Raw genomic sequence first — 27,084 nt, forward strand, 5'->3', positions numbered from 1 at the left:
TATTCTGGAGTGGGGCTAAGCATTAGGCATTTTTTTTTGAGCTCCCCACCCAGGTTTCTGGGCTGGCCTCTGAGGGGCCTGTCTATGTTGGAAAAGTTTCCTAGATTAATAGGCATTATAAATGTTGTTTCAAAAGTTGAAAGGAGTCAGGGGGAGAGAGAGAAACTTGTAGAGAAAAAAAGGATCATTTAACCAAAATTAATATCTGTAAGTGCATGAATCTCCCATTTAATTTAGTGTCATGAGACGTGCCCTGTTTTATTAATAAGACCAGACCTTATCCTTCCTGGTGCTGGGTCTGACACGTTTCCATCATGGTTTCCGATAGGATTGGAAACACCATCTAGTATTTATTTATTCATTAAATATTGATTGTTTCAGCAGCAGAGGGCAGTGATTGACAGTACTGGCTCTGGAGCCACACAGTTTGAATACTAGATTTACCACCCATTAGCTGTGTGGCCTTGGATAAATTCCTTAACCTCTCTGCCTCAGTTTCCTCCTCTGTAAAATGAGAAGAATAATCCTGTTTCACCAAGTACTGTGAGAATTAAACAACTAAATCCATGGAGAGGCCTAGAATAGTGACTAGCATGTAGTAAGTTTTCAAAAAGTGATGGCTACTATTCTTAATCGTTTTCATTATTTTCAAGTGCAGGTCTCTGCTCTAGGCATCAAGGGGTACAGAGAAGATGAGGCTATATTCTTCTGTCCTCAAGGCATTCATAGCTGGGCATGGGAGACAGACAGATAGATGTGACCTCGGCTTTCATGGCTATATGTGCAAAATTGTGGGAGCATCTTCAGGGTCCTGTGGAGGGGCAGCACAGGAAGGCTTCCTGGAAGGGGTGGCTTTAGATCTGGAACTTAAAGGGTAAGATTGAACCTACAGGCTCAGTCACTTGTTACTGAAGTGGCATGGAAAAGAAGGAAGAATTAGTCAAAAACCCACCTGTCAGCATCTGCGAGGAGACTTTTTTGCAGTAGAGTTTACCCAAGGTGAAGCCACCACCTCCTGCAAGGTTTCTGCAACATTCATTCCACACCTGGGACCGTGCTCACTTCCGGGCACTCCCCCAACCCTGCTCGACAGCAAGCTTGGACCTTTGCATTGGCACCAAAAGGCCTGCAGTGTTCCATGGCGTGGTTGTGGAAACATTGGCAGGGCCACAGGCAGCAGTAGGCAGGACTAGAGGTGGGGGCAGAGTAGAGGAGAGGCAAGACCGTTCTGAGAGCTTCGCAGGCACAAAAATCCCGGGCCAAGCCTCTGCCTCAGCCCCTGCAGGATATCCTGTCATTCAGCAGGATATATAGACCATTTACAGTGGCCAGTTTCACCAAGACTCCTGGATTTGCCATTTTTCCTTTCTGAAGGCAGGTCTCACCTATCTCCTGGTTCGATCTAGGAAAAAGGAAAGAAAGGGATTTAAAAGTAAACAGTGAAATGAGAAAGAATTCACTGGGAGCTTATCAAACTAAGTTAAAATAGCTAAGTCAGCCTGACAGCTGCTTGGCACAGAGAAGGAGCAAATATTTCCTCATCATGCTACAACATTTAGTAATTTTTTGTCTTGGATTGGTTGTACAAAATTTCTGCTCCCCAGCTGAAACCACAGGGCAGGTAAGAGGAGACTTTCATAATTTTTTCATTAGTTGTCATGATATGTTCAAAAGCTTGTTGTTTTCCTCTATTGTTATGGGTAAAGGGTGAAATCTGGACTTTATAAAATACAGAGAACTTTTATAGAGACTAAGTCCTCATTGTGATGCACCATCTTTCTGAAGGTGTGCTAACCCACTTGCTGCTCTTCCGGTGCTAAAGCGCCCCGCTGTTGTTGGGATCTTTAATTTTAGTGTTAACGATCCTCTTTCCAGTGCAGCTGTTGGCATCTTGTTTTTCATTTGTTCTAATAGTCTCATTACTGTGAATATCTACCATCCCATTTTTCTGACTGCAGAAAATAACTATGGCTGTGGAGAGATGGTCTGGGGAATTACAGGGTGGATATCTCACTAAGGAACACGAGTATCAGAAATATTTCCAAAATCATCAGGCCTTCACTCTTTCATCTCTTCCGCCTTCCACAGAGCTGTAGTAAAAGTTCCCAGGGAGGTCTTACCAGTAGCCCCCGTGAAGTACATCAGCACACCGAACCCTCAAGCAAGCTCACCGAGGTGTCATCACAGAGTGAGGCCAGCTGTCAGTGAGACGGCATATGATTTCTGATCCATCAAGAATGAATCTTAACCATGATTCTGCACCTGTGCCAAGCAAATTTTTATCAACACCAATTTTATTACAGTTGGCTGCATGCTCTGATAATGTTTTCATGAAAATATGGGAAGATGGCCTAGTGGCTAAGTGCTCCAGCTTTGAAATTTGGTAGGGGTGAGTTTGAACTGTGGATCTCATTTTTCTGTTTCACAAATAGGTCTGAGGATCAGTCATGACCGTCCACAGCTGTTTGACCCTGAGCAAGTTTTTTTAATCTCTTCAAGCTTCAGTCTCGCCCCTGACAGTGCTCCACAAATGGTAGTAATTATCATCACCATCATCATCTTCTTAATCACCATCATCATCATCATGATCATCATCATCATTACCACCAAGTGTTTGCATTCATGCAGAAATCAGAAATCAGTGTTTGCATTCATGCAGAATTCAGCTTATTTAAATAAGCTGAATTTACTTTTCAGAGAGGACAACTTTGTAAATACTGTATGAGAGAGACAATGAGCCTTTTCATTTGAAAAGGGCAATTTGAAGGTCAAGATGTTTCTTAAGAAGAGGGTTTTAAATCTAGCCCCCAAAGAAAGAAAAGACAAAGTACGGTAACCCCACATACTTATCCAAATGTGAAACCCTCATGTAAAGAAAAGCCTGCTTTTAAAAAAAAATGTGGAGATGTCCTGACAATTAAAGGAGGTTAATTCAAACTCTAAGTGTAGCTTTTATTATTACTCAATAAAGAACCTTCTAGTGCTATTTTGGTTCATGATGATCACCAAATGAAAACTCCTGGTAAAAATAGAAATTTCAGTTTGCTATACTCCACTCAGGTGCAGGAAAGAGAAAGGGCTAATCAAGGAATCACAAGACCAGTAACTCACAGGGTGACCTTGGGCAAGTCACTGCAACACCCCTCACCTCAGTTTTCTTCTGGCTAAAATGAGGATGATGATACCTGCCCTACTTATCTTCAGAGCAGTGAAGATCAAATAAGATGATACCTTTGAACGGATGCATAACCAATAATTGTTCTGAAGATGTAAAGTTTCTTTTTATGCAGGCTTTATATATTTCCATGAACTTGGAAGCAGTGGTGACATTCCCATCATGCCTAACCTATTATTGGGCCTGTGGATGAGCTGTGGGATAATATAGAAGCATGAGACACAATCCTGCCCAAGAGGAAGCCTACCTCGTTCTGCTCTGTCCTACTGCCTAGAGCAAACCTGTTCAAAAAGCAGGGCCTCAAAATGTGTTGGTAATGTCTTTTTTGATTGGCAGGTCCTTTCTGCCTTCCCAGGAAATGCCTGGATTAGACTCCTTGCCCTGGAAAGGTCAAGGTTTGGGGTTCAAGAGATCCTGCCCCTTCTCTCTACTAACTGCTCTATGCTCAGTTTTACCTCAGCATGTTGGCACAGCATATTTCTAAAAGTTTAACAAATAAGAATCAGGTGTCTTTTATTGGAGTGCAAAAACCAACAAAATGTGCTCCGCTGGGCCAGCCACAGGAAGAGTAGAAGTTGAGAAAAGGAAGAAAAATGAGTGTGGTTTTGTGAAAGAGGTGGTGTGAAACAGGGCCTTGAAGGATATGGTTCAGCAGCCCAGTGAGAACATGCCAGTTAGGAGAGGAAACAGGCACAAAGGTGAGTGAAGAGTTACAGCAGCCAGCATTCACCACCTGTGATACTTCAGACATTTTGCCAGGAAATTTGCACCTGCTTAAATGACCATCATCATTTAAAGGTCTCAATAACCTCAAGAGTGGTTATTAATATCTCCTCTTTATAGGTGATGGCAAGGGGTAAGCAATTCATTCAAGATTGTACACTTAGCAAGATATAGAGTTTGACTCCAAACTTAGGTCTTTTGATTCCCAAGTTTAGTCTCTTTGTTGTACAAAGCTGCTCCATCTTAAGCTTGATGGGGAAATGAAGAAAAGTTGAGGAAAGGGAGGCATCTCTCGGGGAGGATCAGCCTCGGCATTATGAGCAACAGGGGATCCTAAAGACAGTGCCAAATTGGGTCTGGATCATTCAATTTAGTAGTTACATCTCCACCACCTTATGTTGCTAAATAACTGTTCCTAGCGTGTCTGATTTCCCCAATTCGTTCGTTTAATCAACAAGTATTCACTGAGCACTGCTATGCATCAGATGCTATTTTAGGGCTTAGGTACAACAGTGGACAAAACAGAGAAAGATCCCTGCTCTCTGGGAACCTACTTTTCAGTTGGATTGTAATCTAAAGATTGCAAATATCTTTGAAACAGTAACTGTATCCTCCATGGCACTGGCACAGTGCTGGCTCCAGAGCAGACATTCCTGTGGAATCAATGATGAAAGAACATCCTTGAGATCTGCTGATCTATGACCAATTGACCTTGAATAACCTGCTTTACAAATTTTTCACTTGAGAGTTATTCTACAATATATTTCAGGTTCCCCACTTGAATAAATGTGGGTAATAGCATTATCTTACCTTGCTAGACTTCAGACTCTAGCTCAGGTATGGCAAATGTATGGTACAAACAGTGGCTCTTCTTTCACCTACAGCCATGGCAGACATTGCTTATTGATCTCAATACTCTTTCCAGATAAGATTGAAAGGAGCAAACCAGTCATTACCAATCAACCTTATCACCATCCCTGACGTTCCACTGAGATGATGGGAGACATTCCAGTGGAGAAGATTGGCCATGCTAGATGTTTTGCAAGACTCTGAAAACAGGAATTAATGTTTTTTTTTTATATATTTACACAGGCAAGAAGATGTGATAGGAAGTCTCTTCTTACAATTAGGACCGAGTGCCGATCCTGTGCTCTCAACCTTGGAGTCAAGTGCCCGGATGGTTACACCAAGATTACCAGTGGCTCTGTAGGGGTTCGAGATTGCAGGTACTCATGAGAAAATTAATGTGATGGAACTATGAATCCAACTTGAAACTCCCTGTCTCAAAAACTGCAAAGCATTTCCATGACTTTTCTCTTGCTCTAAGACAATAAGCCCAAACTTAGGTAACTCACAATTTGTGAACTTAAGTCTAAAATATATATTGTTGGCCAGGTGCAGTGGTTCATGACTGTAATCCCAGCACTCTGGGAGGCCGAGATGGGAGGATCACTTGAGATCAGGCGTTCAAGACCAACCTGTCCAACATGGTGAAAACTCATCTCTACTAAAAATACAAAAATTAGTCAGGCCTGGTGGCATCTGCCTGTAATCCCAGCTACTCAGGAGCTTGAGGCACGAGAATCGCTTGAACCCAGGAGGAGGAAGTTGCAGTGAGCTGAGATCGAGCCACTGCACTCCAGCCTGGGTGACAGAGTGAAACTATATCTCAAAAAATAAAATATATATTGTTATCCATTCACATTTTAATACAAAATTGACTTGTATTGCACATAAACATTCTCTTTTCATTTTGCCTGTATTTTGAAAATCTGGGTTTTATTTAATTTGGAAAGAATTCTAGTCTTGAATGTGTTAAAAGCCTTGAGTATGATAGTCATCTCTTTAGCTATGGACCTTGATACTAAGTAGAAGTCGAAGAAGGGGGAAAGATGACTTGCTGCATGGTTGCATTTTATGTAAACTTTGCATTCTTGAAGACCTCTTGGGATTCAAAACTCTGGTAACTCAAGGCTAATTCTGGCAAAGGATGACAAGTGGTTCTGCTCACTAGCTAATGGGTGCAGCCATGGGGCTCAACTGCAAATGCAATTTGTATTTGCTCAGCCTGTTTATTTAGAAATTAGATAGTACTCAATGAGTTTGCTTTTAATTCTGGGTGGAAGGATTTTTTTTTATTTTGCATGAAATGAAACATTAACGCTATTATATCACACTATTTTAAATTCACATTTGCTTAATGTGACCACACTATATTCTAAAATCATAAATCATCATTTTAAATAAAAGTTTCCCAGCATTAACTAACCTAGAATTAGCAAGCAGTGGGTATCATCAGATGGGATAATTTTTACCTGTTCCTCCTTTTGGAGGTTAGATTCTAACACGATGATTGGAGTTCGTATGGTACGTGATTAACGTCTCTGCGTAATCAGGACTTGTAACACCTTGATTGCTTCTGATTCTTTCTGGAAAAAAAAAAGAAAAAAATTAGCAAGCATATGCAGCAGTTCTCAGTTACCAAAGCTGAAAACTTTCTTGTACTGGCTACTTTTTTGTTCGTTGCCAAGGTGGACACTTGGTTATATTCCAACACACAAACACACAAGCACACACACATATACACACACACACACACATAGGATAAAATTTTTGCATTCAGAAATGTTTTAGATCTAATGACTTTGGTCTATCATTCATCTATGCTGGAACAAACTCAAGATTGGTTCTTTTGTTTTATGTTATTTGGTTCTGTTTAAAAATCACTTTATTGAAATATTACTGACATACAAAAACCTGGACATTCTTGATGTACACAACTTGATGAGTTTGAAGATAAGTACAATCCATGAAACCAACACCACAATCAGTGTCATAAACATATCCATCATCTTCAAAAGTTTTCTCCCCCCTCTTTTTTGCGATAAGAATGCTTAACATAAGCTCTCCTCTCGTTGCAATGTTTAAGCATATATTACATTATTGTTTAGGCACTAAATCTCTAGAATGTTTTCATCTTTCGTAACCAAAACTTTGTACCCTGCGAACATACCTTCCCATTTTCTCATCCTTCCAACCCTTAACAACCACCATTCCACTCTATTTATATTCCTCATATAAGTGGGATCATATAGTATTTGTTCTTCTGTGTCTAGCTTATTTCACTTAGCATGATATCCTCTAGATTCATCCATGTTGTCACAAGTTACAAGATTTCCTTCTTGTTAAGGGCTGAGTAATATTTCAGTGTATGTATATACCACATTTTCTTTATCCATTCATCCATTGATGGATGTTTATGTTGCTTCCATGTCTTGGCTGTTGTGAATAATGCTGCAGTGAACATGAGAGTGAAGAGATCTCTTTAAGATCCTAATTTCAATTTTTTTGGATATATAACTAGAAGTAGGATTAATGGATCATATGGTAGTTTTATTTTTAATTTTTGAAGGACCTCCATACTTTTTTCTATAGCAGTTATACCAATTTACATTCTCACCAACAGTGTACAGGTGTTCCCTTTTCTCCACATCCTTGCCAACACTTGTTGTCTTTTGTTTCGTGCTTTTTATAATAACCATCGTAATAGCTGTGAGGACGTATCTCATTGTGGTTTTGATTTGCCTTTCCCTGGTGTTTAGTGATGTTGAGCACCTTTTTATACACCTATTGGCCACTTGTATTCTTTCAAAATTAGTTCCTGAAGGGATATTTGGTCCTGCCCTTGGACTCTCCTTCTGCCCACCTTCTTGAAGTGGCGTCCCTGCCAGTATTCTCAACCATTCAGAAAAAGTCAACTCTATCCCCAACTTGACTGTTCGTAAAGTATGTGACTGTGCTGTTAATCAGCTATATTTCAAGGACAGGTTTGGGAGGACAACCTTGAATTCATCACCACGTTATTCTTAACAGCAGCGCAGTTGAAAGAAATGAAAAGAAACAACATTTATGAAGGATTGTCTCTAAATACACCAAGTCTAATCCTAGAGTAAGCCATTCCTGCAGAGATCCCTTTAAATAGACAATAGTGTTTAACCTCCATAGAATTGTTATTCCAGAACTATATCTCAGCTGGCACTAAAAACTCTTCTAAGGAACTCATCATTTTATCTCCTACAAAGATATTGTGGGAAATGTCCCTTGCTGCATTATACTGCCTTTGCCACAGGCATTTCTACATCTGCAATATCTCCAATAAATATGCTAAGCCTGAGCAATGGGTTTGCTTTAAATCCACACATACTGTGCATTTTGTAACTCATGATCTCTCCCTTCCTGCATTGACTGCTAGGACACTCAGTGATAAGTTTTAGGTATACCTCTAGCATGTGCCTAGGCTTTAGTATTTATTTCATCTACTAACTTCACTTCTGGTATCACTTTCTAGATATTTCCCCCGTATGTTCATTGTTTTCTGATTTTTTCATCCATTTCTCACAATAAAAAATAATCATAATTAAGTTTTATACTACCTAGAAAGCCAAATGTGTTCCATCTAGATATTTTTAACCGTAGATAAGTATTAAGACCTAAATTGAAAGCTAAGGCAATTCTACCACCTAGAGTAACTGCATTGGTCTTATCGTGGGTTAATGTCCTCTCTTTACCCTCCAAGGTATACCTTTGAGGTCAGAACATACTCTCTGTCTCTCCCCGGATGCCGCCATATTTGTAGGAAGGACTATCTCCAACCTCGGTGTTGTCCTGGCCGCTGGGGCCCAGACTGTATAGGTAAGTGGCACAATGCTTGGACTTTGAGACTTGCTTCTTGGTATCTCATTTCATAGAAAATTGAGATGAAGAGGGGAACATCACACTCCGGGGACTGTTGTGGGGTGGGGGGAGAGGGGAGGGACAGCATTAGGAGATACACCTAATGCTAAATGACGAGTTAATGGGTGCAGCAAACCAACATGTCACATGGATACATATGTAACAAGCCTGCACATTGTGCACATGTACCCTAAAACCTAAAGTATAATAAAAAAAAAAGAAAAAATCCTTCCCCAAGAAAAAAAAAAAAAAGAAAATTGAGATGAAGGAAGCCCAATAAAAAGAAAAAGGTTAACATCCGTTTGTAGAAATTTCTGTGTTAGTCTATATGTAGAAAATCTTTCTTGCCCTGTTTGCTTTCACAAAGCAATCTGCTTTACTGCTGATAGAGATCTCTCTTTAAGAGAATTCCTTTGTAAGCCAGAAAAAGGGACAATTGAAAGGATATCCATTTTTATTTTAAAAGATATCTGCAAAAGAAAGGAAGTTAAAACCTGGGCTATTAGGACCCCCAAATACAATTTTCTTTAAGAAGAAATTTTGTTACAGTGTTTCAAAGACTGTAGTTATTGTTTGGCAACCAAAATAATAATTAAATATTCTAAAAATTTGTCTTAGGATGGAATATCCAACTTTAAAGTGGTTGACTTAAGACACATCAGGGTAAAGAAACTGTGTAAAGTTAATTGTGTAGAGATGCAAATACACATATACATAAAAATTAATTCTCACCAGGTTTTACTGTAAGCAAAACTACTAGCAAAGTCTGAATCAATGGTATAGTTAGACTTCTGCAATCAAGCATAGCATCTGATAGCTGAAATTGAACTTTTATCCTTAGTATAGACACTAACACTCAAATAGTGACTGAGTCATTGCTACCTGTGGAAATTATGTAAAGCCTTCTTTTTTCGGTAGGAAAAAATCAGGTATTTTAATTTATGAATTTGCAATTCATTCCCCATCTTCTTAGATGTAATGAAAACACCTCCTTAGGATCCACATAAAAGGAGAGATTAGTTCTCTTTTGCTTTGTTTTTTTTCTGATTAAAGTAATACAAGCAAATTAAATACAGCTTGTAAAGTTTAGAAAGGTATAAAGAAAGAAAAAAATCAATTTGTATTCTGTCGCATATAGGAAATCTTAAATATTTTGGCATGTTTCTGTCTTGGTTTTTTTTCCATATAACTTGTAAATAGTTGAATCCATACTGTATGTATAATGTCTTTGGGGTTTTTTGTTTGTTTATTTGAACTAACGATTAAATGAATAAATGCTTCTATTTACTCAACATTGTTGACATTAGGTACCAGAGAGGTACTCAGCTTATATTACCAGATGTAATTTTTAAAACAAATCTTTGAGTTAGACATTTTTATCCCCATTTTGCCTATGAGAAATCAGATTTTTAAATTATATTTTGCCAGTTTCCTTTGGACTGGTAAGTGATAAAGCAAGTTCAAGTTCGAAGTTGCCTGGCACCAAAGCCTACCTCTTTCTGCTCTGTCCTACTGCCTAGAGCAAACCTGTTCAAAAAGCAGGGCCTCAAAATGTGTTGGTAATGTCTTTTTTGATTGGCAGGTCCTTTCTACCTTCCCAGGAAATGCCTGGATTAGACTCCTTGCCCTGGAAAGGTCAAGGTTTGGGGTTCAAGAGATCCCGCCGCTTGTGTCTGCTAACTACTCTATGCTCAGTTTTACCTCAGCATGTTGGCACGGCATATTTCTAAGAGTTTAGCAAATACGAATCAGGTGTCTTTTAAAGCAATTAACTCAGTGTTAATCAAATGCAGTGTCTTTTAAAGCAATTAACTCAGACTTCCAGATTTTAAGAACATTTTTTGTGCCAAATGTGGTCATAGACATTTTGATACAATAGAATGAACTTTTAGATTTGCTTTTCTCTTTCGAACCCATAAAAACAAATCTGATGCTAAGTTATTAATCAGACACATTGAAGACAAGGAACGGCTTTGTCAAAGATGCAGTACAAAAGTCAGCATGTCCAACATATGAATGACAGAAGACAGCCAGGAGGGCAAAAGAACACTGGGCCAGCAGCTAGAACTTCATTCCACCACTTATTGGTTGGGGCAAGTGACTTTCTGCCTACTCCTTATTCTCCTTATCTGTCAAATGGGAGCTAAAAGTCCTACTTTACAAAACTGTAGTTGAGATTTTAAAACAGTAACCTAGGTGATAAGACTTGGCAAAGTCTATGACAAAAAGAAAGAACTTTATAAGAGTTTAATGAATAAATGAATGGGTGACTCAAAGTCAAAGTAGATCTCTGATAATGAAAGATGAATAAAATGATACTCCTCTGAACCCTTTTTTAACAGTGGGTAATTCTTAAAGCATGAGTAGGCAAAAAGGATTCAAGATCTTTTAGCAGGTTTATGCCATCACACTGTGCTATGTGCAGGCCGATGAGGCAAGGTTCACATCTACAATCAAAAGAGTCCAAAAAGGTAGCTAGGCATGGTGGCATGCACCTCTAATCCCAGCTACTTGGGAGACTGAGGCTGGAGAATCACTTGGGAGGCAGAGGTTACAATGAGCCAAGATCATGCCACTGCACTCCAGCCTGGGTAACAGAGTGAGACCCTATCTTAAAAAAAAAAAAAAAAAAAAAAGAAGAGTCCAAAAGGGCTCTTTGAATGTTGAAACATTTCTTTCAAACAGGCCTCAAAGCCAGGGAAGCAAAACATGAAAACTGAGGCCTGGACATTTTTTTCTACTGTCCTTCCACTGGGGCAAAACGGTACTCCCCTTTATCTTCATCTTCCAAACACACTAGATGTCTCGAAAGGCTTCCTTCCTTTGGCTAGGGAAAAAGATAAAACCTCTACTTGGCAGTATATTTTACCTCTCACATTTTGTGGTGATGACAAGCAAGACCTTGACTATCACTTTACATTTCCGTAAGGATAAGGCCATTTCAGAGCTGCTGACATGGGTCTATCCTTCTTTCTGAGGAAGCACATTCCTAAGCTCCAGAATGGCCTTGTTTCCAAAGCAAATGGAACATCCACTTCCTTTTTAATGCATTGACAAATACATCCATATGCAACACTTCTGGGTTATTTCAAAAATTACTTTAATATATCTCACTCAAATTGGGAAATCACCCTATGGTCAACGCTGAAAACTTGGAGAACATAAAGAAGCACAATGAAATAAAATTACCATCATCTTCTAAAATTAAGAATAAAGCATGAATTCTCACTTGGGGAAAAAAAATAATATTATCTTGACATAAGGAAGATATTTCTACCTGAATGTAACCTGCTTCTCCCTAACTAAATTTTACACTACTTCATCAAATGTGCACATGGTGATCTTTCCTCATTAGCACAAAAATACATGTCTACTTTGAAACTTAATCATGTCTGAACAGCCAATATTCTATTTGGGATGGAATTGATTTTTTAATTTGAACATCCTACTTTTTTTTTTATTCTGCCATGAACATTAATGGATTAGTGTAACAACTCAAAGTAATGGAAAATGAACATGTGCAAAGCAGTTACACCCAAACTCAATTGTGGACAAAACAATCTGATTATTTCAAAAAGAAATAGTCTTGATTTTTCTTTTTTAGGTCAATGTCATCGAATTATCTAAATTTATTTTTTATATCATGTTATTTGCATTTCCAGGCCTCTTTTTCTTTCTCACTGCATATTTCTTGCCATTCACTAACCAGGTTACAAATAATAGACCATGGGGATTTGAAACCATCCTTTTAGGCATTTCCTTTTTTGCTCTGAGTGACAAATAATGCTGAGTTCACTTAAAGAACGTATTTCACTTCAGTTTCCCAGGCAGATAAATCCAACAAGAGCTATAAATGGAACACTGGGACATACTTTCTGTCTAGCACTGTGCACCAAGCTTTTAAACAAAGGTGGTGACATGGAATAGGCACCTCTAGAGTTTCTTAGGAGATAAAGTTACAGAGAAGTCCCTGGTCTCTTGTGGGGCAGGAAGTGTATTATCTTCCTTTAAAGAAACAGACCAGCTGATGATTTGCTGACAGCTTACAATGGTAAAGCCTCCTGCATTAGGAAAGTCAGGATGCAAGAGACCACCAGAGTAGGGGTGACCCAAGGAAATGTGGTAATGACCTAGAATAGTCTTACCAGCTTCTTGAGCCTCACAATGCATCAGGAAAGTGCCCTTGTAGCAAATTATATAATATCTCTTTCAAGCATCATTGCTAAGAATGTCAATTTTACCATAGTTTTCTCTAATGGGGGCCTGAGATGATAGAAAATGATTTGAAAAGCAGGACATAAATTACACTTTCTCCTTAAAAATTTCATTTAAAAACCAAATGAGCTGTTTTTATAAATTGTTAAAACAATCTATCTAGGCCATAAAATGAGGATTCCTCATACCCCCACATTCCTGCTACATTTTCTCCCAAGTTCCTTCCAGCGTTGGCCAGCTCATAAAAAATCAAGCATTTATTAGGCACCTACTATATGCTGCATACAATGAGATATATGATAGACCCCATTCCCAATCACATGTATGATAGGTCCCTATCCCCAAGGAGCTCATAGACTAATGAGGGAAATTGACATGGGAGCCGAGGAGGAAAAACAACTGTACCTGTAATCCCAGCTGAGGACACTGGGACTTTGAGGAGTTTTGCAGCTTGCCCAAAGAGAACCAGCTAATAAGTGTGGAGCCACACAGCAGGAAACAGGGACTGTCTCACTGCAGACCCCAGTTCTAACTCATTACTCTCTCCTGCTTTCCAAAGTACCTGGTTGTGTTGCAGGCTCAACTTCTAGGAAGGTAGCCTTCCTCTAACTAGCCCACCCCTGGAATTCTTGCTTCCACCATTAGCTGGGTGCCTGCTCTGCCTGGGGTTGGTTCCATGACACCTGAGCTCCCTTCTGAGAGGCACCATGGTTTTACAGTAAGATTGCAGACTCCAGAGTCAGATTTCCTGGCTTCCATTCCCAGCTTTATTCTATTTCAGTTCTGAGACTTACTCCCTCTGCAGGGTTGCCAGATTTAGCAAATAATAATACAGGGCACCCAGTTCTATTTGAATTTCAGATAACCAACTAATCTGCAAACAATATTAGGGATGTACTTATGCTAAAACAATATTCATTGCCTATCTGAAATTTAAATCTAACTGGGTATCCTATATTTTACCTGGTAACCCTATTCTTTGGTACTGTCTTCCTCATGATGCTAACATACCTCCCTCCCAAAGACTGCACTGAGGTGAGCTAGTATGTGGAAAGTACTTAGGATGTGCCTGGTGGATGGTAAGCCTCCAGAACATGTTGGTTAGCATTTCTGTCTTTTGTGTTTCTCAGATCACCAGTGGGCCTCTTTATTTCAGGGAGTGTTTACCGACTTGATTTTATATTCTAAAGTGCTGACCTGTTATACTCTGCCCTTCAGGCTTAAGCACTCGAGTTCTTAAGTTAGGCCTGATTGCAATGCCAGTTCCAACTCTTAATGACCATGGAATCTTGGGCAAATTACCTTGCTTCAGTATTCTTACCTATAATCTGAGTGATGAAGATAATGATGATACCTTCCTCATTTAGATGTGAGAATGAGAACATACATGAAAAGTGGTTGGCAATAGTACATGCTCAATAAATTCTCTCATTAAGCTGATAACTAATTTCCTACATAGTTTCAGCACTTTGGTAAGGACATTTCTGTACATCTCATTTCTTTGTGTAGCTTATGGTCCCATATGTGTATTTTTTTTTCTCATGATTGTCTGCCTTTCTATGGATGGACCCAATGGGTCACACTGATGTCTCAGGCCACAGCAAAGGCCTGTCCTTGAGGAGTGTAAGGAAGGTGATCTCTTACTCAACTACAGTTTGCTGCAACAAAAGACTGAGTGGCTGAAACAACAGATGTTTGTTGAGTGAGAGAAAGAGAGAGAGGGGGCACTCTAGTGCTCCAGTTTTCCTTCTTTTTATAAGCATACTGATCCCATCACAGAGACTCCATCCCGATGGTTTCATCTGAACCTAAACACCTCCCAAAGGCCCCACCTGCAAACACTATCTCATTGGAGGTTAGGGGCTTCAACATATGAATTTAGGGAGACACAAACATTCAGGCCATAACAGTAAGTATTCACCTTGGCCTTTCATCCATTGGGTCACAAGCCACTAAGCAAGAGGGCTGGGCCAGGATGAAGCACCTCCTATAGAGAAAACCTCACATTCATTGCACAATATTTGATGTTGTAGCTCAAGAAAGTCCCCATGAGATAGCAATTTCCAGCCAGCATATGCCTTCACCGTTTGCACAGCTACAGGCAGACACCTGAAGAACTGTGGATGGATGGCAGAGCACTTGTTTCAAAGAGGAGGATGTGTTGGGGCACTTCTTCAGAAATAAGCACTGAAGTCGGCCCCACCAGCCTCTTCCTGCCCACAGCAAGAGACAGGCACACTCCTTCCTGTCCTGGCTAAATTTTATTTCACTTTCTTGTGAAAATACGAAGAGAAATTATTGCCAGCTTTGAAGATAATAGGAAGCATTCAACAAATGTTGAATGAATCAATAAAATGAATGTAAAAGCTATGCAAAATATTGTAAGCAGTCCATACAGAGAAACAAAATTACAAGCCAGAGCTGAATGGGAATCCTTATCTCTGAGCCTAGTGGCTGTGACCTTGTTACCAAACCTCACTAGGCTTCAGTTTCCTCTTAGATAAATTGGTGATAACAACAACTTCATAGGGCTATTGTGAGGATTAAATACTGAGATAGTACACGTAATGTGCTTGGCATGCTATCCAGGGCCTAGATTGCTAAAATAACAGCAACAACAATAAAGCAAGGGCAGCACAAAGAGGAAAAAAAAAAGGGGGAGTCAAGAAACCTTTAAAGGGGCCAGGGAGCGAGGTGGCTTGCGCCGGTAATCCCAGCACTTTGGGAGGCCAAGGAGGGCGGATATCTTGAGGTCAGGAATTTGAGATCAGCTTGGCCAACATGGTGAAATTTCAGATCTACAAAAAATACAAAAATTAACAGGGCATGGTGGTGGGTGCCTGTAATCCAAGCTCCTCGGGAGGCTGAGGCAAGAGAATTGCCTAAATCCGGGAGGCAGAAGTTGCAGTGACCCAAGATCGCATCACTGCACTCCAGCCTGAGTGACAGAGCGGGACTCCGTGTCAAAAAGAAAAGAAAAAGAAACCCTTAAAGACCAAGGTCTGGCTTCTGGAAGGTGCTCAGCAATGCTTTGCTAGCTGCCTATTTGAGCCTGAAGAAATGCCTCCTGAACATTTATTTTCTTGCAACTATATTAAAACATTCAAATTGAAAGATTTCTCAATTGAAAGTAGGAAATTATATAACTTACCATGTGTTTAAAAATAGACATTTATGAATCTAGTGTCTGAATTTATTTTCCTTTCCAGCAAGAATAAACTATAGAAAAGGATGTTTCTAAGGTCTAAATAGAAGTGGAATTTAATCAATCATTTTTTGGATATTAATCACCTTTTCCACACTGGTCTTTGAGGCACATGATCAGTGCTAATAGATTTTTTTAAAATTTATTATCATAATTTACATACAGTAAAACTCAACCTTTTAAGTATACAGCTATTGAAGCTTTGACAAACCTGAAGAGTTGTGTGGCAACCACCACAATTCAGATAGGGAACAGTTGCATATCCCCCCAAATTCTGTGTTGTCAAGCCCTCCCTCAACTCCCAATCCCTGGAAAATACTAACCTGTTTTCTATGCCTATAATTTTGCCTTTATGTCATATAATTGGAATCATATAGTATATACCCAGTATGTACCTTTTTAAGTCTTGTTTCTTTCCCTTGGCATAATGAATCCGAGATGCATCCATGTCATTACCTGTATCAGTAGTTTCATTCCTTGATAATCCTCTGCAGAACTCTATTCTGTGGCTAGACACAGTTTGTTTAGCTATTCACTGACTGAAAGACATCTGGGTTTGTTTCCAGTTTGGAGCAATTAAGAATAAAGCCACCACGGACATTCACACACAGGTTTGGGGGTGAATGTAAGTTTTCATTTCATTTTGGTAAATACCTGGGAGCGGGTGTCCTGGATTGTAGAGTAAAAATATGTTCAACTTTATTAGAAACTGCCAAACTGTTTTCCAAAGTATCTACATTATTTTTCATTTTTATCAACAATGTATGAGGATTCCAGTTGTTTGGCATCCTTGCTAGCAATTGCTATAGTCAGATTTTTTATAGCCATTCTAATGGATGTGTAGTGGACTTGCACAGTAACCCATTTTAATTTGCATTTTTTCACGTGCTTATTTGCTATTCATATATGTTTTGGGTTGTTTGTTTTCTTATTATTGAGTTTTGAGAGTTCTTTAAATATTTAAGATATTAGAGTGTGCTTTGTAAATACTTCTTCCCAGTCTGTGTCTTGTCTTTCCAGTCCCGTAACATTGCCTTTTGAAGAGAAAACATTCTTAACTTTGATGAGGTTCAAATGTATCATGCTTTTATAGATACTGCCTCTTGTATCATATCTAGAAATCTTTGACCAACCTTATATCACAAAGATTTTTTCTATATTTTCTTCTCAAAGCTTTGTAGTTTTAGGCTTTACATTTAGGTCTATCATCCATTCCAAGTTAATTCTTTTTTTTTGTTTTTTGTTTTGTTTTGTTTTGTTTTGTTTTTGAGACAGAGTCTCGCTCTGTCGTCCAGGCTGGAGTGCAGTGGCACCATCTCGGCTCACTGCAAGCTCCGCCTCCCGGGTTCATGCCATTCTCCTGCCTCAGCCTCCCGAGTAGCTGGGACTACAGGCGCCCGCAGCCATGGCCGGCTAATTTTTTGTATTTTTAGTAGAGATGGGGCTTCATCATGTTAGCCAGGATGGTCTTGATCTCCTGACCTCGTGATCTGCCCACCTCGGCCTCCCAAAGTGCTGGGATTACAGGCATGAGCCACCGCACCCGGCCTATTCCAAGTTAATTCTTGTATATTGTTTGAAGTATGGATCAAGATTCATTTCTTTGCATATAGATAATTTCAAAAACTCCAGCAACATTTCTTGAAAAAAATGATCCTCTCCTCATCAAATTGCCTTTGGACCATCATAGAAAATTAATTGATTGTCTATGTACAGGTCTATTTCTGGACTCTCAATTCTGTTCCACTGATCTATATGTCTATCCTTCCGTGAATACCACACTGTCTTGATTACTATAGTGTTACAGTAAGCCTTAAAATGAAGTAGTATAAGTCCTCCAACTTGACCTTTTTCTTTTTGTTTTTTTTTTTTATTATCGTACTTTAAGTTTTAGGGTACATGTGCACAATGTGCAGGTTTGTTACATATGTATCCATGTGCCATGTTGGTGTGCTGCACCCATTAACTCATCATTTAGCATTAGGTGTATCTCCTAATGCTATCCTTCCCCCCTCCCCCCACCCCACAACAGTCCCCAGAATGTGATGTTCCCCTTCCTGTGTACCTGTGTTCTCATTGTTCAATTCCCACCTATGAGTGAGAACATGCGGTGTTTGTTTTTTTGTCCTTGCGATAGTTTACTGAGAATGATGATTTCCAGTTTCGTCCATGTCCCTACAAAGGACATGAACTAATCATTTTTTATGGCTGCATAGTATTCCATGGTGTATATGTGCCACATTTTCTTAATCCAGTCTATCGTTATTGGACATTTGGGTTGGTTCCAAGTCTTTGCTATTGTGAATAGTGCCGCAATAAACATACGTGTGCATGTGTCTTTATAGCAGCATGATTTATAGTCCTTTGGGTATATACCCAGTAATGGGATTGCTGGGTCAAATGGTATTTCTAGTTCTAGATCCCTGAGGAATCTCCACACTGACTTCCACAATGGTTGAACTAGTTTACAGTCCCACCAACAGTGTAAAAGTGTTCCTGTTTCTCCATATCCTCTCCAGCACCTGTTGTTTAATGACTTTTTAATGATCGCCATTCTAACTGGTGTGAGATGGCATCTCATTGTGGTTTTGATTTGCATTTCCCTGATGGCCAGTGATGATGAGCATTTTTGCATGTGTTTTTTGGCTGCATAAATGTCTTCTTCTGAGAAGTGTCTGTTCATGTCCTTTGCCCACTTTTTGATGGGGTTGTTTGTTTTTTTCTTGTAAATTTGTTTGAGTTCATTGTAGATTCTGGATATTAGCCCTTTGTCAGATGAGTAGGTTGCAAAAATTTTCTCCCATTTTCTAGGTTGCCTGTTCACTCTGATGGTAGTTTCTTTTGCTGTGCAGAAGCTCTTTAGTTTAATTAGATCCCCTTCGTCAATTTTGGCTTTTGTTGCCATTGCTTTTGGTGTTTTAGACATGAAGTCCTTGCCCATGCCTATGTCCTGAATGGTAATGCTTAGGTTTTCTTCTAGGGTTTTTATGGTTTTAGGTCTAACACGTAAGTCTTTAATCCATCTTGAATTAATTTTTGTATAAGGTGTAAGGAAGGGATCCAGTTTCAGCTTTCTACATATGGCTAGCCAGTTTTCCCAGCACCATTTATTAAATAGGGAATCCTATCCCCATTGCTTGTTTTTGTCAGGTTTGTCAAAGATCAGATAGTTGCAGATATGTGGCATTATTTCTGAGGGCTCTGTTCTGTTCCATTGATCTATATCTCTGTTTTGGTACCAGTACCATGCTGTTTTGGTTAGTGTAGCCTTGTAGTATAGTTTGAAGTCAGGTAGCATGATGCCTCCAGCTTTGTTCTCTTAGGTTAGGATTGACTTGACGATGCGGGCTCTTTTTCGGTTCCATATGAACTTTAAATTAGTTTTTTCCAATTCTGTGAAGGAAGTCATTGGTAGCTTGATGGGGATGGCATTGAAACTATAAATTACCTTGGGCAGTATGGCCATTTTCATGATATTGATTCTTCCAACCCATGAGCATGGAATGTTGTTCCATTTGTTTGTATGCTCTTTTATTTCATTGAGCAGTGGTTTGTAGTTCTCCTTGAAGAGATCCTTCACGTCCCTTGTAAGTTGGATTCATAGGTATTTTATTCTCTTTGAAGCAATTGTGAATGGGACTTCACTCATGATTTGGCTCTCTGTTTGTCTGTTATTGGTGTATAAGAATGCTTGTGATTTTTGTACATTGATTTTGTATCCTGAGACTTTGCTGAAGTTGCTTATCAGCTTAAGGAGATTTTGGGCTGAGATGATGGGGTTTTCCAGATATACAGTCATGTCATCTGCAAACAGGGACAGTTTGACTTCCTCTTTTCCTAATTGAATACCCTTTATTTCCTTCCCCTGCCTGATGGCCCTGGCCAGAACTTCCAACACTATGTTGAATAGGAGTGGTGAGAGAGGGCATCCCTGTCTTGTGCCAGTTTTCAAAGGGAATGCTTCCAGTTTTTGCCCATTCAGTTTAATATTGGCTGTGGGTTTGTCATAGATAGCTCTTATTATTTTGAGATACGTCCCATCAATACCTAATTTATTGAGAGTTTTTAGCATGAAGGGTTGTTGAATTTTGTCAAAGGCCTTTTCTGCATCTATTGAGATAATCTTGTGGTTTTTGTCTTTGGTTCTGTTTATATGCTGGATTACATTTATTGATTTGTGTATGTTGAACCAGCCTGGCATCCCTGGGATGAAGCCCACTTGATCGTGGTGGATAAGCTTTTTGATGTGCTGCTGGATTCGGTTTGCCAGTATTTTATTGAGGATTTTTGCATCAATGTTCATCAAGGATATTGGTCTAAAATTCTCTTTTTTGGTTGTGTCTCTGCCAGGCTTTGGTATCAGGATGATGCTGGCCTCATAAAATGAGTTAGGGAGGATTCCCTCTTTTTCTATTGATTGGAATAGTTTCAGAAGGAATGGTACCAGTTCCTCCTTGTACCTCTGGTGGAATTTGGCTGTGAATCCACCTGGTCCTGGACTCTTTTTGGTTGGTAAGCTATTGATTATTGCCACAATTTCAGAACCTGTTATTGGTCTATTCAGAGATTCAACTTCTTCCTGGTTTAGTCTTGGGAGGCTGTATGTGTCAAGGAATTTATCCATTTCTTCTAGATTTTCTAGTTTATTTGTGTAGAGGCGTTTGTAGTTTTCTCTGATGGTAGTTTGTATTTCTGTGGGATCGATGGTGATATCCCCTTTATCATTTTTTATTGCATCTATTTGATTCTTCTCTCTTTTCTTCTTTATTAGTCTTGCTAGCAGTCTATCAATTTTGTTGATCTTTTCAAAAAACCAGCTCCTGGATTCATTAATTTTTTGAAGGGTTTTTTATGTCTCTATTTCCTTCAGTTCTGCTCTGATTTTAGTTGTTTCTTGCCTTCTGCTAGCTTTTGAATGTGTTTGCTCTTGCTTTTCTAGTTCTTTTAATTGTGATGTTAGGGTGTCAATTTTGGATCTTTCCTGCTTTCTCTTGTTGGCATTTAGTGCTATAAATTTCCCTCTACACACTGCTTTGAATGTGTCCCAGAGATTCTGGTATGTTGTGTCTTTGTTCTCGTTGGTTTCAAAGAACATCTGTATTTCTGCCTTCATTTCATTATGTATCCAGTAGTCATTCAGGAGCAGATTGTTCAGTTTCCATGTAGTTGAGCGGTTTTGAGTGAGTTTCTTAATCCTGAATTCTAGTTTGAGTGCACTGTGGTTTGTTATAATTTCTGTTCTTTTACATTTGCTGAGGAGAGCTTTACTTCCAACTATGTGGTCAATTTTGGAATAGGTGTGGTATGGTGCTGAAAAAAATGTGTATTCTGTTGATTTGGGGTGGAGAGTTCTGTAGATGTCTATTACGTCCGCTTGGTGCAGAGCTGAGTTCAATTCCTGGATATCCTTGTTAACTTTCTGTCTCGATCTGTCTAATGTTGACAGTGGGGTGTTAAAGTCTCCCATTATTATTGTGTGGGAGTCTAAGTCTCTTTGTGGGTCCCTCAGGACTTGCTTTATGAATCTGGGTGCTTCTGTATTGGCTGCATATATATTTAGGATAGTTAGCTCTTCTTGTTGAATTGATCCCTTTACCATTATGTAATGGCCTTCTTTGTCTCTTTTGATCTTTGTTCATTTAAAGTCTGTTTTATCAGAGACTAGGATTGCAACCCCTGCCTTTTTTTGTTTTCCATTTGCTTGGTAGATCTTCCTCCGGCCTTTTATTTTGAGCCTATGTGTGTCTCTGCACGTGAGATGGGTTTCCTGAATACAGCACTCTGATGGGTCTTGACTCTTTATCCAATTTGCCAGTCTGTGTCTTTTAATTGGAGTATTTAGTCCATTTACGTTTAAAGTTAATATTGTTATGTATGAATTAGATCCTGTCATTATGATGTTAGCTGGTTATTCTACTCATTAGTTGATGCAGTTTCTTCCTAGCCTCAATGGTCTTTACAATTTGGCATGATTTTGCAGTGGCTGGTACTGGTTGTTCCTTTCCATGTTTAGTGCTTCCTTCAGGAGCTCTTTTAGGGCAGACCTGGTGGTGACAAAATCTCTCAGCATTTGCTTGTCTGTAAAGTATTTTATTTCTCCTTCACTTTGAAGCTTAGTTTGGCTGGATATGAAACTCTGGGTTGAAAATTCTTTTCTTTAAGAATGTTGAAGCCAGGCGAGGTGGCTCACGCTTGTAATCCCAGCACATTGGGAGGCCAAGGCGGGCGGATCACGAGGTCAGGAGATTGAGACCATGGTGAAACCCCATCTCTACTAAAAATACAAAAAAAAATTAGCCGGGCGTGGTGGCGGGCGCCTGCAGTCCCAGCTACTTGGAGAGCCTGAGGCAGGGGAATGGCATGAACCCGGGAGGTGGAGCTTTCAGTGAGCCAAGATTGCGCCACTGCACTCCAGCCTGGGCAACAGAGCGGGACTCCGTCTCAAAAAAAAAAAAAAAAAAGAATGTTGAATATTGGCCCCCACTCTCTTCTGGCTTGTAGAGTGTCTGCCGAGAGATCCGCTGTTAGTCTGATGGGCTTCCCTTTGTGGTTAACCCGACCTTTCTCTCTGGCTGCTCTTAACATTTTTTCATTCATTTCAACTTTGGTGAATCTGACAATTACGTATCTTGGAGTTGCTCTTCTCGAGGAGTATCTTTGTGGCGTTCTCTGTATTTCCTGAATCTGAATGTTGGCCTGCCTTGCTAGGTTGGGGAAGTTCTCCTGGATAATATCCTGCAGAGTGTTTTCCAACTTGGTTCCATTCTCCCTGTCACTTTCAGGTACACCAATTAGATATAGATTTGGTCTTTTCATAGTCCCATATTTCTTGGAGGCTTTGTTTGTTTCTTTTTATTCTTTTTTCTCTAGACTTCCCTTCTCAGTTCATTTCATTCATTTCATCTTCCATTGCTGATACCCTTTCTTCCAGTTGATCACATTGGCTCCTGAGGCTTCTGCATTCTTCATGTAGTTCTCGAGCCTTGGCTTTCAGCTCCACAGCTCCTTTAAGCACTTCTCTGCATTGGTTATTCTAGTTATACATTCATCTAATTATTTTGCTTATTCTAGTACCTTTGCTTTTCCATTCAAGTTTAGGATCAATTTGTCAATTTCTAACAACAAAAAAAGTCCTCCTAAGATTTTAATTGGAATTCCATTAAATCAATAGACGCATTTAGGGAGAACTGACATCTAAAACTATTGATTCCTCTTGTTCATAACGACAGTGTAGCTCTCCATTTACTTAGGACTTCTTTATTTTGTTTATCACTGTTCTATAAATTTCAGTTTACAAATTTTGCAGAATTCTTATCAGATTCACACCTAAGTTCTTCATGGCTTTTGGTTCATGAAATTTTTTGAAATTTCAATCCCTAATTGTTCATTGCTAGTTTATGGAAATAGAATTGATTTTATATATTGACCTCATATCCTGAGAAATTACTAAATTGATGTGTTCTAATAACTTTCTGGAGATACTCTGGAATTTTCTCCATAGACAATAATGTTGTCTGTGCATAAAGACAACTTTATTTATTTCTAATCTGCAATCATTTTATGTCATTTTTTAACCTTACGGCACTGACTGTGATGTATTTATCAGTTTTGTATATTGCTAGGTTCAGTTGGCTATAATGTTGCTTAAAAATTTTGCGTCTCTACTCATTGGGGATGTTGGTATATAGTTTTATTTTCTTGTTATATATTTGGTTTTGGAATCAGGATAATAATGCTCCCTATATTGAGTAAACTGAGATATATTCCCTCTTTAACTACCTAGAAGAGTTTTTGTAAAACTGATATAATTTCTTCCTTACCTGTTAGATAGTATTCACCAACAAAGCCATTTGGCATGGGATTTTCTTTGTGTAAGGGATTTTAACCTTAAATTCAATTTCTTGGATATAAGAACATTCAGGTTATCTATTTCCTTTGAATGAGCTTTCCTAGTTTTTTTACTTTCAATAAATTTGTCCATTTTATCTACATTCTCAAACTTATTGGCATTAACTTGTTCATAATATTCATTTATTATCCCTTTAATGTCTACAAGATTTGTAGTGATGTCCCCTCTCTCATTTCTGTGATTGGTAATTTTCATCTTCTCTTTTTTTTCTTATTAGTCTGGCTATAAGTTCATCCATTTCATTCACCAGCTTTTGGTTTCATTTATTTACTCTATTGCTTTTCTAATTTTTATTTCATTAGCCACTGCACTTTATACCTCCTATCTTCTGCTTGCTTGGGTTTCATTTGCTATTATTTTTCTAACTTATTTACCTTAAGTTGTAAGTTTGAGTCATTATTTAAAAACTTTCTTCTTCTTTTCTCATATAGTATTTATTTAGTGCAATAAATTTCCTTGTAAGCACTGCTTTAAGTGCATCTCATAAATATTGATATGTTGTGTTTCAATTTTATTCAGTTCAAAATAATTTTTAATTTCCATCTTGATTTATTCTTTGAAATCAGTTACTTTTAAGTATAATATTTTACTTCCAAATAGAATAATTTTTCAGATATATTCCTGCTATTGTTTCCAAATATGTTTCTTTTATTCAGTGAATGCAAATTAAGATATCAAATTTGTGAGATTAAGCTAATACCATGCTTAGAAGGAAATTTATCATTTAATTCTATTGTGGTCAGAACATATACATTATATGAATCCATTTAAATTTATTGACTTGTTTTATGACCTACAATGTCTCCTGTCTTTGCAACTGTTTCATGTGCTCTTGAAAAATAGGTGTATTCTGCCACCTTTAGATGAAGTATTCTGTAAATGTCAATTAGGTCAAATTGATTAATGCCTTTCAAGTCTTTTCTATACTTAATAATTGTTTATTTTTATTTTTATAAGAAATATGATTCAATATCCTTAATAATTTTAAGACTACTTGTTCTATTGATTATTGAGAGAGAGGTACTGAAATTTCTACTCTAACTGTATATTTACCTATTTCTCCTTGCAGTTCAGTGAGTTTTTGTTTCATGTACTTTGAAAATCTCTTATTAGGTCAATACATATTTATGATTTATGGTCTGTTGATGAATTGATTCCATTAACATTATGAAATGAACTTCTTTATCCCTGGTAAAAATATGTTAATTCGAAATCTACTTCATCTCATATTAATATGAGCTACTTTGGCTTTCTTTTGACTAATATTAGTGTGCTTTTCTCTCTCCTTTACCTTTAACATACTTGTATATTTAAAATATACAATTTTGTAGGCAGCATATAGTTAGGGTCTCTTGTAGGCAACATATAGTTAGTTACTGCCCTTTCAACTAATATAACAGCCTATGTCTTTTAATTAAGGTTGTTTAGACCATTTATATTTAATGCACTAGGTTTACATCCATCATCTTGCTATTTATTCTGTTTGTTCCATCTGTTCTTTGTTCCTTTTGCCCTCTTTGTTTGCCTTCTTTTGTATTAATTAATTCTTTTTTATGATCCTCTTTTGTCTCCTTTGTTGGCTTACTAGCTACACCCTTTGTTTTTGGCAATTTTTTAAATGTTTGCTTTAAGGTTTATGGAATAAATCTTTAAATTAATACAGTCTACCTTTAAGTGACATTACACCACTCTATGCACAAGAATCTTACAACAATATACTTCTATTTCTACACTCCTAGCCTTGGTGCTATTATTGTTATGTATTTTACTTCTATATATGTTAGAAGCCCCACATTATATTGTTACCAATTTTTCCTTAAACAATGAACCATCCTTTAAATGATTTAAAATATTGGGAAAATATATTTTATATTTAACCACATAATGACAATGTCCAGCATTCTTCATTCTTTTATGTGGATTTGTATTACAGATTTGTATCTGGTATTTTTTTCTTCCTGACCAATTTTCTTTAACACTTCTTGTAGTGCAAGATATCTAGTGATGAATTCTTCTACCTTTCATATGTCTGAAAAAGTCCTTATCTTGTCTTTGTTTTTGAAAGATATTTTTGTTGGATATAGAATTTTAAGTTGACAATTTTTTTTGGTTTTGATACTTTAAAGATGTTGTTTCACTGTCTTTTCAGTTATATTGTTTCTAACAAGATCTGCTGGCTGGGCATGGTGGTTCACGCCTGTAATCCCAGCACTTTGGGAGGCTGAGGCGGGCAGATCACAGGGTCAGGAGATCAAGACCATCCTGGCTAACATGGTGAAACCCTGTCTCTGCTAAGAATACAAAATTTAGCTGGGTGTGGTGGCACGTGCCTGTAGTCCCAGCTACTTGGGAGGCTGAGATGGCAGAATTGCTTGAACTCAGGAGGTGGAGGTTGCAGTGAGCTGAGATTATGCCACTGCACTCCAGCCTGGGCAACAGAGCAAGACTCTGTCTCAAAAAAAAAAAAAAAAGATCTGTTGTCATTGTTATCTTTGTTCCTCTCAGCATAATAAATCCTTTTTCCCTTTAGCTGCTTTTAATTTACTTTTTATCACCGGTTCTAAGGAATTTTATTATAGTGTGTAGTTTTCTTCATACTATTTGTGCTAGGTATTCTTTGAGCTCTTGGATCTATAGGTTTATACTTTTCATCAAATTTGGAAATTTTGGCCACATTTTTTTTTCAAATACATTTTCTCCCTTCCTCCTTTTCAGAGACTCCAATTATACATATATTAAAATGTTTGAAGTTGTCCCACAGCTCACTGTTGGTATGCTCATTATCTTTCAGTCTTTTTTCTCTCCATACTTCATTTTGTTTTTGTTGTTTTATTCTTTTTTTAATTATACTTTAAGTTTTAGGGTACATGTGCACAACGTGCAGGTTTGTTACATATGTATACATGTGCCATGTTGGTGTGCTGCACCCATTAACTCATCATTTACATTAGGTATATTTCCTAACGCTATCCCTCCCCACTCCCCCAACCCCACAACAGGCCCTGGTGTGTGATGTTCCCCTTCCTGTGTCCAAGTGTTCTTATTGTTCAATTCCCACCTATGAGTGAGAACATGTGGTGTTTGGTCTTTTGTCCTTGTGATAGTTTGCTGAGAATGATGGTT

At 38.4% G+C, this 27,084-nt stretch overlaps 1 protein-coding gene and 1 non-coding gene across 2 annotated transcripts in view; both read left to right on the forward strand.

The window, feature by feature from the left end:
• Positions 1-1,336: 1,336 nt before the first annotated feature.
• The window catches only part of STAB2 (stabilin 2), a 187,983-nt gene continuing 162,235 nt past the window's right edge, over positions 1,337-27,084 (forward strand). The window contains exons 1-3 of the mRNA XM_030821934.1: positions 1,337-1,621; positions 4,991-5,124; positions 8,475-8,590. Of these exons, the coding sequence (XP_030677794.1) occupies positions 1,544-1,621; positions 4,991-5,124; positions 8,475-8,590 (328 nt within the window). The 5' untranslated portion in view covers positions 1,337-1,543. The remainder of the gene's footprint in view (positions 1,622-4,990; positions 5,125-8,474; positions 8,591-27,084) is intronic.
• LOC115837123 lies at positions 6,191-6,322 on the forward strand. The gene has a single exon (XR_004032157.1). It is a non-coding gene; the product is annotated as a U8 small nucleolar RNA (small nucleolar RNA).

This window comes from Nomascus leucogenys, chromosome 10, assembly GCF_006542625.1.
Source record: "Nomascus leucogenys isolate Asia chromosome 10, Asia_NLE_v1, whole genome shotgun sequence".
In the NCBI taxonomy this organism is placed as follows: Eukaryota; Metazoa; Chordata; class Mammalia; order Primates; family Hylobatidae; genus Nomascus; species Nomascus leucogenys.